Source organism: Tachysurus vachellii, chromosome 20 (genome assembly GCF_030014155.1).
Source record: "Tachysurus vachellii isolate PV-2020 chromosome 20, HZAU_Pvac_v1, whole genome shotgun sequence".
NCBI classification, from domain to species: Eukaryota; Metazoa; Chordata; class Actinopteri; order Siluriformes; family Bagridae; genus Tachysurus; species Tachysurus vachellii.
In genome coordinates, this window is record NC_083479.1 from 10,091,031 (window position 1) to 10,105,062 (window position 14,032).

The 14,032-nt window shown below is 39.4% G+C and overlaps 1 protein-coding gene across 2 annotated transcripts in view; it reads right to left on the bottom strand.

Moving 5' to 3' along the window:
• alcama (activated leukocyte cell adhesion molecule a) overlaps positions 1 to 13,076 on the bottom strand; it is a 62,894-nt gene extending 49,818 nt beyond the window's left edge. For both annotated transcript variants that reach the window (XM_060895404.1, XM_060895403.1), the window contains exon 1: positions 12,832 to 13,076. In XM_060895404.1, coding sequence (XP_060751387.1) covers positions 12,832 to 12,886 — 55 coding nt within the window. In that variant the 5' untranslated portion in view covers positions 12,887 to 13,076. The remainder of the gene's footprint in view (positions 1 to 12,831) is intronic.
• Between the last annotated feature and the right edge of the window lie 956 nt (positions 13,077 to 14,032).

The following is a 14,032-nucleotide window of genomic DNA, read 5'->3' on the forward strand; positions in this document are numbered from 1 at the left end:
GTTTCACATGCAGCAGTTTGGGGGTAGAGTCGCTACATAATTCATGTCACCTGCTCTGCCTGTCTGAAGGTGTTAGAATCACAAATCCATGAGTACTTTCATTTTAATAACTTCATAGAAGTGTGGAATACATTTACATGCTGCCTCCAAGAATCCTGTAGCCAAAATTTGTTCATGCTTTTTTTCCTGACATACCTCTGTGTTGTTTTATCTCAGCCATGACAGAAAGTAAATGGGTTCACTGTGGCAGATCAGATGGTTTAACACCACTGGGTTTCAAGCAGGCTTAGAGTCAACATAAATACGAACAAAAGAATTTCATTCTGACACCATCTTACATGCAGGAGTGTGAATCAGAATTAAAGGAAGTGTCTGAATATTTTTAGAAGTTTAGAATCTGTCGCTGTGCTGACTAACAGGAAATAGAGTTGAGGCCTGATTCCAGGCTCAGCAAGTAAACGGGTTTGTGTAGCAGCTCTGTTTCACTAGAAAACGTTTTGTCGCTGTTATCTGAAAGCCTGGTGAGGTTCTAGAAATTGACCTGGCAGTTCCCAAAATGAAGGATTTAACACTTTCTCTGTACGTGTGGCTCAGGAAGACCACTGAAGAACGACAGGCATAAGTACTGAGTCTCCTGCTTTCATGTTCTATACAAATAGAACATGAACTTGTTATGAATACAAGAAGTGCTATATCAAAAGTATAGCATAAAGGTAAAGGTGTGCAGGACATCTCTTATTTAAATTTCATATATGACCAACAACGAAAACAAAATATACAGAGTAAATTCATTCCCCTTAGGTATATATACAGCAAAAAACCCCAGATGCGCTAGAATTCCAGCTTAAGGCCACCCAGCCCTTGTAATGATCTCCTTTTCTAACACGCTTTGATTTAAGACGCGCTTTCTTCAAAGGAACACAAAAGCAGGGGCTCAGATTGGGATCTGACACAGAACCCAATTCTTCATAACCGTAGATCCTCTTTGATTCCCTTTCGGCTCCTACCGCCTGACAGGCATCCGTGTTCGTCTGCACCTCCGGCGAGAAGATACCGTTCATCAGGGAGAAATCTCTGGAATGAAAACACGACCTTCACATAATCGTGTTACGGATATCGAGCCATGTCACGTACTATTCTCTGTGTTTCCCTACTGCTTTATTTTTCACCATTATGCTAGACTGAGAGCTGAAGTGCCATCGTGCATCTGTTTGTAGTTAAGAGCTGCTGGAGGGAAAATAAGCAACCTTTATAAGTGCCATATGTTTTAACTCTGTTACTTATAAAACCATTCACCTGAGTGAAACTCCACAGTGTGCAGAGCGGAGATGACTCAGACAACTGACACTGTGCATGTGTAAATGATAATGAAGAGTGTGTGTGTGTGTGTGTGTGTGTGTGTGTGTGTGTGTGTGTGTGTGTGTGATTTTGTCCATTACATCTTCATTAAACATACAAGTCTCGACTTGACTTGTAGCCCAACAGTAAGTGACTTTGTTCTGCATTTAATAATGTAGTAAGACTTCCTGTACAGCAGTAGTTCCTCGACTAATGTCTAAGTCCCAACCATGCTACATTCCTTGCTTTAAAATCATGATTACCTTTTTAATGCTGAATTTTTAACTTAGAAATATGACAATTCCAAGTTGTTTGGTTTTGATTCATAGAGGTGCTTCATGTTCCCAGTGGGGAGTAGACAAATGTATTTTGAATGCAATGTAAGAAAAATAAACACAGACTTCAAAAATATTGTTTTTGGTGTCGATTAAAAAAGAAGCCATGTCGGCAGATCCTGTCTCCGACAAGACCCGGGTAAATAAAATGAAAAATCTATGAATGTCTTTGAAAAATCTTCAATCTTCTGAGCAGAAGTGTCTAGCCCTGAGCTAGTCTCTAGTCCACTGAGCTCCCCTTAGGTAAATAATTTACATAAATGTATGTGATTGGATTTGCTACAGAAGCTGGTTCGTGTTCATGAATCACTGCCAACTACTGCAGTTTTTCCTACATTTATCTGCTCTGCAATGGAATTTTATTCCAATACTACACAAAGTATTTTAAGAAATGCTTTTCTAAGTGATCATCCAGACCCTGGACCAACGGATGCTAACCGCTTGCTCTGTTAGATGAATACAAATGTAAAGTCAGTCCTTTGGCATGCTTCTGGTTTTTCTTTTTCTCCGAAGATGGATTTTATTTTTGGCTTGTTATCACATGCATTTCAGTTGTCAGCACTGATTATCTAAATGGAAGGAAAGTGTTTTGACAAGTGTCATAGGAATTTCAAAACTCGGCTCAAAGCACACAATGAATCTAATCCTAGAATAAGCACCAAGACAAGATCTGCCCCAATCCCTGAATTCTCATGCTTAGACCTAATGCACTTTAAAAAGCTCAGGTAAAAGCAACAACAACAAAAGACTGTGTACAATGTTCAAAACACCCACCAACATTTTAACCCTTGTGCTTTCAAGCCAAAAAGACACTTTTTCAGGCAGCAAGTTGACAAGCACAGTGTGAAAAAAAAACAGGCTGCACGCTGCCTACAGGCTGCAATACCTGCTGTTTCATGAGCATTTGAAATTTCATTTAAAAGGAAAGAAACCAAGCCGAAGAATCTTCTGAACCGTAAGAGGAGATAAATCCGGCTTTGCTTTGTTGTTTTAATCATGTGAGGCGAAATAGTACAGACGCTGGCATGAGAAAGAGCAAGAGAAAGAAACAGAAAGGGAGGAAGGATAACAAAAAGAAAGAAAGAAAGAAAAACAATACCCCTTACCACCCAACTGGAAAGGCGCCCTGGATTGGGTTACAATAATAGCATACACTTAAAATATGATTTCTGTTTCATATCCAGGAACACAAACTAGACCACATTTTTCAATAAAAGCCAAACACCTGAAGGACATTTAGTCCTTAAAACCAACAGCACATTCAATAAGAATCACTCTGATTCAGGGATTTCTGTTTAAGCCTAAAAAAAGTGCTGTCAGCCACGTAATACTCTAAACTTTCACTTACAGTGCTCAGAGCTGAGTGGCTAACACGCACGACAACCGGAAGGTCTCTATGGGACAGCGTCACCCAGATGGCACATCAGGCACACAGCCTCCAGGGGTCAGAGTGCTTGTTTCAGCCGTTGGGTGAAACATGCGGGGAAAGAAACAATACTGCTACTGCCCCGAATGACAGCTGTTCTCCCTGAAGCGGCAAAATTTGATGGCGTAAAAAAAAAATAAAAAAATCCTGGGTCGTTCAGGTCAGTCTGAAGAAGATGAATATCAAAGGGGCGTCTGAGGTTTACACCCAATCCAGAGAGAGGAAAATCAAAAATAAGAGCCTGACAGAACAGACCACATCAAATAGATATGTGTGTCCCAAGAGTCAAAATGGTGAAGAAGAGCAGAACGGAAGAAAGAGATGAGGGTTAAAACACTATGACTTGATTCTGTTCATCAAAAGTTCCAAAGTGACATCTGGACCCAACACCAACTCCATGTGGAATGATGCAGAATGTTATTGAATTCTAAGTGAGCAACTAAAGCTCAAGAGAGCTAGAGTAGTTCTTAGCGTAGCTAAGTCACCAAGCAATGATGCTGTGTCCAAATGAATTAAGCATCCCTCCATGATAAAAGGAGATTTTTTTTTTTTGGTTAATTTGGCTTTTCAGATGTGCACCAAGCAACAGTAAGAATACAGGCAGAGCAAAAGAATGGTATGATTAAAGAAATCACAACAGACCCATCATCTTTTTTCTTCTGCCGCAAAATACAAAACACAGGTCAAAGGTCACATAGGTAAATTTGGTACTTTACCCTTAATTGAACCAGCTTCTATCAGATTTTATACAGGTTCATTTGTTTAAAAATTAGACAAGATTTTCAGGTGCCTCTAAAAAGAGATAGAAATTCTATGCCTACACCACATATTTATCACCCTTGTGCTATGTTAGCAATAAACACTTAATTATTTAGATGTTTATATCTTTACTAATTTAAGATCTTTATCTAACAGAGCTTTTATTCACATGGTCAATTTCATTACCTTACTAACAAACTGTAGTCATGAGACCAGTGTACGGCCCAAACCACATGCATATTGCTTCTTTTGTCTCCTGTCCAGAACGCGCGAATGATTAATGCGGCACTCAGACAAAATACACTGCTTCTTATCTTCCCTAAACACCCTGCAAAATCTTCTGGACATCTGCAAAAGTGAATTTAGAGAAAAAGAGAGACAGAGATCGAGAGAGAAAAAGAGAGAGAGAGAGAGAGAGATGGAGGCAATCTTAAGCTCCCCACCTGCAAATACAGCCTCTAAGCACATAATACGCTGCTTCGCTGCAGGAATGGGCTTTGAGTTAAACTCCTAAAATATGGGATACAGAAAAGAACGAAGAGACTTCTCACAAGCTGGTTTTATCAAGTTTGACTACAGGTGTTTCCTTTTAAGGTTACAAGTTAGCAGCTGGAAAAAGTGCCCCACACTTTGGAACTTAATTTCAGTCCAAATAGAGTGTGGCATCACAAATCATTCGGCACAAGAGTTCATTATCATCTGCCAAAAAAGGTGTGAGGAGTGAGAGAACCCTTATATAAATCTTGTCCACATACTGGAGCTGTTAGGACAAGCAAAAATAGGTGTTATAACCATTTCCTGACTCACTAATAAGTCTTTAGTAGCTTATTTGACTTGGATTAGCTGTAATGATATGTAATCAAAATCTACTGAATACAAACAGATCATGTAGCAGTGTTACAGTCTCAGTGTTACTGGTCCTAGTACTGTCGTTTGTGGATGAAGATGTCTGTTCACTGGTCGGTGTACATTGCTGTACTCAGATATGTAGTAAAGGCAGCAGCTGAAAGAATACGCCTACAAGTACAAGATGTAGAAAATCGGTTCCTCCAAAAACCTGGTCAGCTGCTGTTGGACCACTGGACAAGAGCCAGAACATGCTGAAGATGATATATCTTAAAAGTTAGTCTGGGAACATCTAGAGATCCCCCAGAAAAAGCTAGAATCTGTGACCTGAAGAAGTGTGGGCAGCCCCGTTGGCATTGCAAACCCCACCAGGAGAACATGTAGGAAAATGAGTGAATGGACAAGCGAGTTAGCGAATGAACAAACAAGCTGTCAAACTATAAAAAGTCTAAAATTATCCCGGATGTGATTTTTTTCTGAGTAATCTGGCTAGAAGCCGTTCGAGGGAGCACATGTAGCTTTCTGAGGTCACAGAGAAGTGCTGAAATGCTTTACTAGCCAGGCTGAATGAAAGTCCATTCTTACCTGTTATCCCTTTTCCAGTGCTAAAGAAATGGTTTTAAATGACCTGACATTATAGAAGCTTTTAGAGTACACTGCCATGGACTAGAGCCTGCCTCTAATGGCTATACAGGTAATAATAAGTCAAGTGGAGTTACTGTAAGTTATTCTACATAACTAATTAATCCATTTTGGTGTGCTGGCTATTCATTCACACCAAAAGAATGCATTTTGTAGGATGCTAAAGAGAGACAAAGAGAGAAAGAAAGAGCGAGAGAAAGTGAGAGAACCACCCATTGGCAGGTTTGATAGGTCTAATCCAAAACCAGATTACTCTTAAGCTCCCCTTCTGAAGTAAAAGCATAAAGAACAGTCTGTAAAGCCTGCCATGTCATCCCTACCCTTAGGTGTTCTCAAATGTTCTCTTTAAAATTTTAAAATTCAGAACTATAAAATTCTGCCACATGTGCCACTTCAGGAAAACAAAAACCAACTCAGAAGTTAGTTCATGGTTAAAAGACAGTCAGTCAGTTGGCAAGGCACAGAATTCCAGGTGCTGTTAAAAGGCAGCCTAAGGCGATGAGGCGGCATTTGCTGGAACATGCCATACTCCAAATTTCCAATAGTCTCTTATATTGTACATTTGTACAGAGTCCCGTTAGAGAACTTTAATGAATTTCATTCTGTGTAAGAAAAATCCAGTGAAAATGCTTGTGCTCATTAGAATTCTGCCGATTTTTATTTTTTGTGAGCTCGGGTCAATGAACCACACCTGCTTTACTCTTTAACTTTCTCTACTCTTAAACTTTCTGTGGCACAACACTTCTTGCTGGTATGCAGGGGCTGCGACTAATTTATCGCATGAAAGGATGCATCTCTCTCTCGGCCTTGTGGGAGTCGAGCACGGCGGCTGGCTGCCGTAATCATTCTCTCTGTGACTACAGAATGCATTACCGGTAAAATCTGGCAATGGTACATTACCGCATGTGAGAGATCATGCAATGTTCTTAGACAAATTAAAAAAAAAAACACTCAAAAAAACAAAGGCAGCCTATAGCTGTAATGTACAAGAGAATTTATGTGCAATCTTTAATTAAAGCCCATTTCATTTAATTGAGGGAGAATGTTAAGTACAGAAAGCATAATAATTCCTTCCTGCAGCTTTATTATTGGGTTTGCCCTTGCAATTCGAGCCTTAATTAAGTCTGCTTACACAGACAACGTTCAACAAAACCCGTAGCTGATCTCGCACTCCTTCTAACACTCAGAGATAAAGCTGTCAGATTGTCTAATCTTTCTAAATCTGGAAGTTTTTTATCATAAGTAACTGTTAAATCAAGCCACTAGTCTTATTCATTACACGCTATAGAAAAGACAACAATTCAACTTTCAAAAGACTCATTTAGAGAGTGGTAATAAAACACGAGTACAAAGTCGGGGGCGGACGGCTCAGAGCGGCTAGGGGGATGCCGTATGACCCTGTTTCATTAGTGTTATGTAGTGCGATAAGCCACACGGGAGAAATAAATGGCATCGACCCATCCTTCCACACAGGACAGACATAATAGACTGGGCTTCCAGACACAATGCAATTTGGTCCAAGACTACACTTCTCCTGTCAATAATAATATTCAGGCAAACATCCCTTTTTTTAATAGCTGTTCCTCAGACCTTTAAAAATAGATTTTAAATAGCACCTTTTTTTTTCTATCTTCAAATGTGAAGGGAGGAAGATTTCACATTTCACTGAAACAAAATGGCAGACTATTCACAAGAATTGTGACAAAAAATTAATACGTGTTTTTTAACCCAACTCAGCCCACACAGCTACATCCGCGTCATGAATACGTCATGTAGTTTCCATTATTGGAAATTTACGCAGGACTTCTTTAGTATTTTGTGGGTTTTTTTAAACAAAGGAACTGGTAAATCTGTTCCTCAATCAAGGCTGAGAAGCAAATGCACTGACCGGATGTGAATGTGGTAGAAGACTAACCATGAAGATTACAACATCTCACACACCCACAACTAAAGCTAGTTTAAACAATCTAAATATAGTGCTGGTACATTTAAATTATGTGTCCTTATTTAATCTTCATTAGCTTAATGAAAGACTTTTTAAGTGACAAGAGGAAATTACTGTATTATAACACCATATTAAGCAGGGGAAAAAAGAGCATTGATGGGAATAACCTCAAAACATCACTGTACCTGCTCACACATACCCTTCATTTAAATGAACCCCACTTGGATACGACGAGCAAAAAAATCTAAAAGCAGGAAGGAAGAGAGGAGGTTTTGAGCTGGCCGCAGGGTGAGTGAAGGAACTGAGAAGGAGGGAGAAAAAACTTAATCATGCCATTTTGAGTTCAAAGTGTCACTTAAGGAAAAAGAGTGGCAGGTAAAGCATGAAGAAATGCAATATTCACATCACACACACCATCAAAGCAACAGCCTGCAAAAGCCAGTTATCCAGTTATCTTACATCGCCATGGCTGCCTAAAAAGGTTGGCCCACTTTGAATGTCAACCTGAATTGATATGCTCAAAGCTTCGAATGGATATTTGACAGGAATAGATTTAAAGCAGGGAAGGGGAAAAAAATTCTTCTATTGTGATATATGACCTTTTACGGAGAATTGAAAATACCCGGACAAACATTAAACATTAATAAGACCCAATAGAACAACTTGTAAATCAGTGAAGGAGCTGTTAACAATAAAATCTGTGTAGCTTACATCAAGCATCGATGGAAATCCGAGGCCCCGTGTGGCACGACACTGAAAATGGTGTGTGCAATTAGCAGTATTATCTTCCAGACAATCAATGAAGTGATTTATAACCCAATCCCCGTAAACAAGCTTATAAATGAAACTCCACCAAGCACATAATAGCTGCTAAACATGAGCTAAGACCAAACGGCCCCACACGTACAAGTACAACGGCCATGAGTTACAGCCGAGGACTGCATGCTGCAGAAACATGTTTGTGAGCTTAATTGGACAATCAATGCTTATCCCCTGACCTGACCATCGACTTCTACATCAATATGTGTATATTAACAACCCGTAAACGAGCAAAGGCAGCCCAAAAGAGCCTAGTAATAGCTCCTTAAACACTGCTCCGTCAGGCGCAAGGTGAAATGACATTTCATTAAAGACCTGAAAGTGGAAAAATTTCGCTGCCTGCGAGTGATTACATGCACAGAGCACCTCCTGACAGATTTTACAACACTCTTGGTATATATTCCTCTCAGTTAATTATATCACACAGGCTCAACTGTATCTAATTAATTCCTCATATTTTCTCAAAGGTGCGTGGAGAAGGTGGCTGTTGACTAGCATGTGCGAGCACATGAATCACTATGATCTCACAAGCTCAAGATTTTTTAAACTGGCTAACTAGCTGAAGTGTGGAAGTCTTGGTAGGAGAAGAAGGGGACTGACTTTTTTTAAAGCATGTCCCAAAAACCAGCAAACAGGTGGTCCCCAAAGGAACTTTGTGACATTTGGAAGTTCTGCCTCCCATCATAACCCAGTCCTCCATGTGAATCAACATATAAAAACAAAGCAATATACAGCCCTTGGCGCATCTATCAGCCTGCAATATATATGACTATATATATATATATATATATATATATATATATATATATATATATATATATATATATATATATATATATATATATATATATATATATATGGCTGCATCAGACTAGCGTACAGCACTGCTGTATTAGTAGTCATGATGAAAGTATGCTGGAGAGTGTCATTATAGAGGTGTGGATGAAGAGAAAGGAAGAGAGGAAGCACAGGAATGGATAAGATCATTTAGGTTTAAATAAATGAATGTTTAAAGGAAGCACAGGTGGCAGGTCCTCCATCTCCAGGGCTTCAATTAATCCATTAGCAGATGACTGAAGAACAAGTTCACAGCACAGACAACACCACCCTGTGTGTGGAGTGTGTGCATGTGCGGAGTGTGTGTGTGCGTGTGTGTATGGAAGAGGGTGAGGAGTTCTGCAAAAAAGCAGATGCCTCATTTATCCAATGGACAGAAGAAATTACTGTAAAAGCCATCTCTGACGCTGTGGCATTAAGGGTGCTGAGGTCTGCCTGCTGACGCATGAATAAGTAATGCAATAATGGATGCCTTACTTAGAGGAAATGTGGATGGATGGGATAAATGCATGAAGCCTAAACAACACATAGGAAAAAAATGTGAGTGATGTCATATTTAGTTTCATGAAATCGTCCGGTTTTAAACAATTATCATCATTATTCTAAAAAAGCACAACACACAAAGAGTTCAAAGCAGCAAGGCTTTTCCTCCATCATGATCATGCCCACTGTCACTCCTAGTAGTAATTAACATTTCAGTTTGAAGGAATGAAGAAATATACAGAATGAAGAATGAAGAAATATGCAGAAATATGAAGAATTAAGGAATTTTTATTAAGTCTCATTTTCGTTCTGCGCGCATTCTTACTGGATTTGAAGCTGTTCATAGCTGTCATATCTATCTAAGTATGAAGGAATTAAAATGTTTTATTGTAAAACTCCCCCGACGTACATTTCTCTCTCTCTCTATCTCTTTTTCATGACCATAAATTTAAACGGTTTGAAACCCTGCACAAGTAAGCAGAAGAAGAAAAACCCTTAGACATTATGCAACAATTAAAACATTTCCTTAAAAAAAAATAAAAAAAACTTCTTGACTCAAAGCCATTTTCCTACAATACACTAAATTTGGCACTGAATCACGTATCCTTTCACACAGAACACCAAATTTGGCCTCGACCCATGAATCACAATTGTCCTGACTAAGTGCCTTCTCAGTGTAAAAACGGTGGAAGATGTTGCACAAATAGCACCCCATTTAACATGCAGATTAGTCGTGTTGTTTACAATTGAGTAAATTAAAGTGTGCCTAAAAGATAGGCAAAACCTAACAGCTTTTTCAAACAAAATAATTGACTACTCATGCTTTGGAGTTTCAATGGTGGTAGTGCACCTTTAATCCTGATACGCTGGAACCAAAAATAATGTCTTCCTGCATAAAAGGAAGATTGATCTTTTTCTACTGACAGCACTTCAGAAACTGTGGCCTTTAAACAAATAAGAGCCCAGGCATAGCAAGGGTATAGTGAAGAAACCTGAGGCCAGTGAGAGATGCAAGAGTTTTTCAAAGTGTCTGCTTGACCCAGTCAAGTTCCTTTTTTTTCCACTCATGATAAACAAGGCTGACTGGTCATGCTTTCCATCACTCAACGAAGGACTGAAGGCATGTTTTGGAAAAAGGAATGCATGTCTATTCTGTCCAGTGTAGGTAGATGTGAACTAAAGCAAATTAAAAGGGGACCACACCTTTTCATTTGCCTACTAAGAGCCTAGGAGGACGCTCGCAACACACAGCCCGTGCTACCTTCTCATTAAAAAGGCAAACAACCTCAACAATCAAAAAGCCTGGTTAATTTCTCAATTCAGTTTCAAAACAACTGCTGATATTTTTTTTCTCTGTAGCAAGAAGTCTAACGGGATTTTGTGAGGACCTGATCTCCCTGCCATGTGATTTTCTCTGCCCAATTTCCTCATATCACATATACAGTGATTAAACTGAAAAAATAAAAAAGGTTCTGGTGAATTGCTTCAGTAAGTGACGGAATTGTGAAAAACAGCAGTCACAAGGCACAGGCACATAAAGGTATTTCAAGACCTGTGCTACAAGAAAGATTATATGCAAATAATAATGAGAGAGCTCTTTTAACCATGCAGGCTTTACTGTATAGTTTCTCACAGAACAATAACCAGAAGGAGTTTATATCTGTCAACATACAATGATAAATGATTCGGGGTTTGTATTATGCAAAAGATGGAAAACAAGGGGCTTTCGGCTCATGGTTTCCCTTGTCAGACCTGGGCTTTCCAGAGTAATATCTAGAGAATTAATGACATTTCAAATCCCTCCCTTACATACACAGTCTTTTAATTTTCACTTCCTCTTTCGAGCAGTCATGCTTTCACAAATCATATAACAATCATAATGACATCACCTGAGTGAAAAAAAGGAAACTGCGTCATGAGACATCTACTTTGACTTCTTTTTCAAAAGCGACTAGTTTTCATACCCAAGTCTGGGTGTAACAGATGCCAATATTTTGCCCATGGAGCAGATTATATTATTGATGATTACCGGATACATTATACGAGGTTTCATTCAACTAAAACAAAAGTAGCTTCCTGAACAAGAGAATAAAGGAAAACAGATAAGGTTGATCAGAGAGCCTCTGTCTTTCTCAATCTGATAATCATGAGATAAGATTGAACAACATGTGAGGAGCGAACCAGCCACCACCCAAATTCCACCAAACCATTCAACTATAAAAGATACCAAGGAGTTTCTCAAACACATATAGTAGAAAATAACTGAAAACAAGTTTGTTAGTTTGTCTTATGTGAGAACTAAAACACACCTTCAATCGTATATAAGGACTGGTGATCACAACCTCTCTCTCTCTCTCTCTCTCTCTCTCTCTCTCTCTCTCTCACACACACACACACACACACACACACACAGAACTGGTGATCACAACCTCTCTCTCTCTCTCTCTCTCTCTCTCTCTCTCTCTCTCTCTCTCACACACACACACACTCACACACACACACTCACACACACACACACACACACACACACACACACACACACACACACACACACAGGACTGGTGATCACAACCTCTCTCTCTCTCTCTCTCTCTCTCTCTCACACACACACACACACACAGGACTGGTGATCACAACCCCTCTCTCTCTCTCTCTCTCTCTCACACACACACACACACTCACACACACACACACACATACAGAACTGGTGATCACAACCCCTCTCTCTCTCTCACACACACACACAGACACACACACACACACGCAGAAACACACACACACAGACACATACAGATACACACACACAGACACACACACACACACACTTACACACACACACAGGGACACTGCCCACTACCAACCGCGCGCGATGACTCGTTTTTGTGACGACACTGAAACAACGAAAGAGAAACTAATGACTAAAGTCGGACAACTAACACGAATACACACAATTCTCATTACAAGCATTCACATTACACTGCATTACATTCATATGACACTACATTACATTCACATGACACTACATTACATTCACATGACACTACATTACACTGTTTTTTTCAGCCGGTTTAATTCCGACTTCCCCTCTGATGCTATTCTCCTGATATCCTATAACACTAATCACACTGACTCTATCCCATGGCGCACTCCTTTATTATACACTGTGTAGTACTGCTGTACTGTAAAAACGGACTTCACAACCTGAGTATTTAAGTAAAACTACCTCTAACCTACTAATCGAGTAAAACGTGTGAAAAGTCAGAAAAACGTGTGTGAACTGATTAAAACGAAAGTCCCCGGTGACGTCGCCACTTGTTGATGTTTCCTACGTTATGCTGAATGAGTAAATGTGTCAAATACAAGCAGAAAGCTCAGTAGATAGAAATGATCACACATCCTACCTTGAGAAAACATCGCAACAGCGAACAAGGCACCGAAAAGGAAAACGGAGCGCATCCTCAAACCGGGATCCTGTCCACAAGCACGCGCTGCTCTGAACGATCAAGTCCGTGCACTTTTTTAAAGCCAAGCCGTAGAAAAGTGAGACGCTTCTGTTACCGCACAGGACACTGGAGTTGTGAGTAACGTGCAGTGATACTGACTTGACTTGACTGTACTCTGTCTGTGTCTGTGTGTGTGTGTGTGTGTGTGTGAGCGCCGGGAGCGCACTGGACTTTCAGGGAGATTTCTGCTTAGGCTCCGCCCACGTCCCCGCCCACATCCCCGCCCACCCGACGTAACCATGGATACACACAGGCGGGGACAAGCAGTGAAATCATAATAAGCAATAAAAAGCCACAAACACACCACACATATATAAAGTGCATTGTTTACTCTTGTCTATTTACATTGTCTAACTTGTATTATTTACTTATTATTATATAAACACAATTTGTTTATATATGTATAGATTCATATAATAAAAAAAATAAAAAAAATAATAAAAAAAAAATCAGTAAATGAATAAACACCAAAGAGCTCTTTTGTTTTAACCCTCCTTGGACACCCTTGAAGGTTTTATGTAGAAGTGATTTATTGAGAGTTTTATTATCAGAGCTTTCCAAATAGACATCCTTACCATTAATTATCTAAGGAATAAAAATCAAAGGAACCTAGTGTCTTAATAGTGTTCGATGAAACTAAATATTTCAATCAAGCAACCTGTCATTCATTCATTCATTCATTCATTCATTCATTCATTCATTCATCTTTACACTTTACCCTGATCGGTTGATCTGTGGATTTATCCCAGGAATGTGTGTAAAGCAGGTATCGCAGGTCTGGATGACCCACTAGATCATGACAGACAGACAAACAAATGAACCATGTTAATTAACCACTATTTACTCCAATGTTGCTCTAGTGCCAACTTATAAGAAGTGCTCTTTAAAGCCTGGGAAAAAATATTTTGCAGCATTTAAATATTTGTTAGAAGCCTTTAGACAAATTGAGCAGTTAATGAGTTAGGGGTTATGCCCTAGGCCCAACCGTGACTTTCTTATGCTGTTAAGATTCAAATGATACTTCTGGCCATTTGCACAGGAATCTAAATTTATAGCATTACAACACAGACAAGGAATATGTAGAGATAAACTGTTCTAT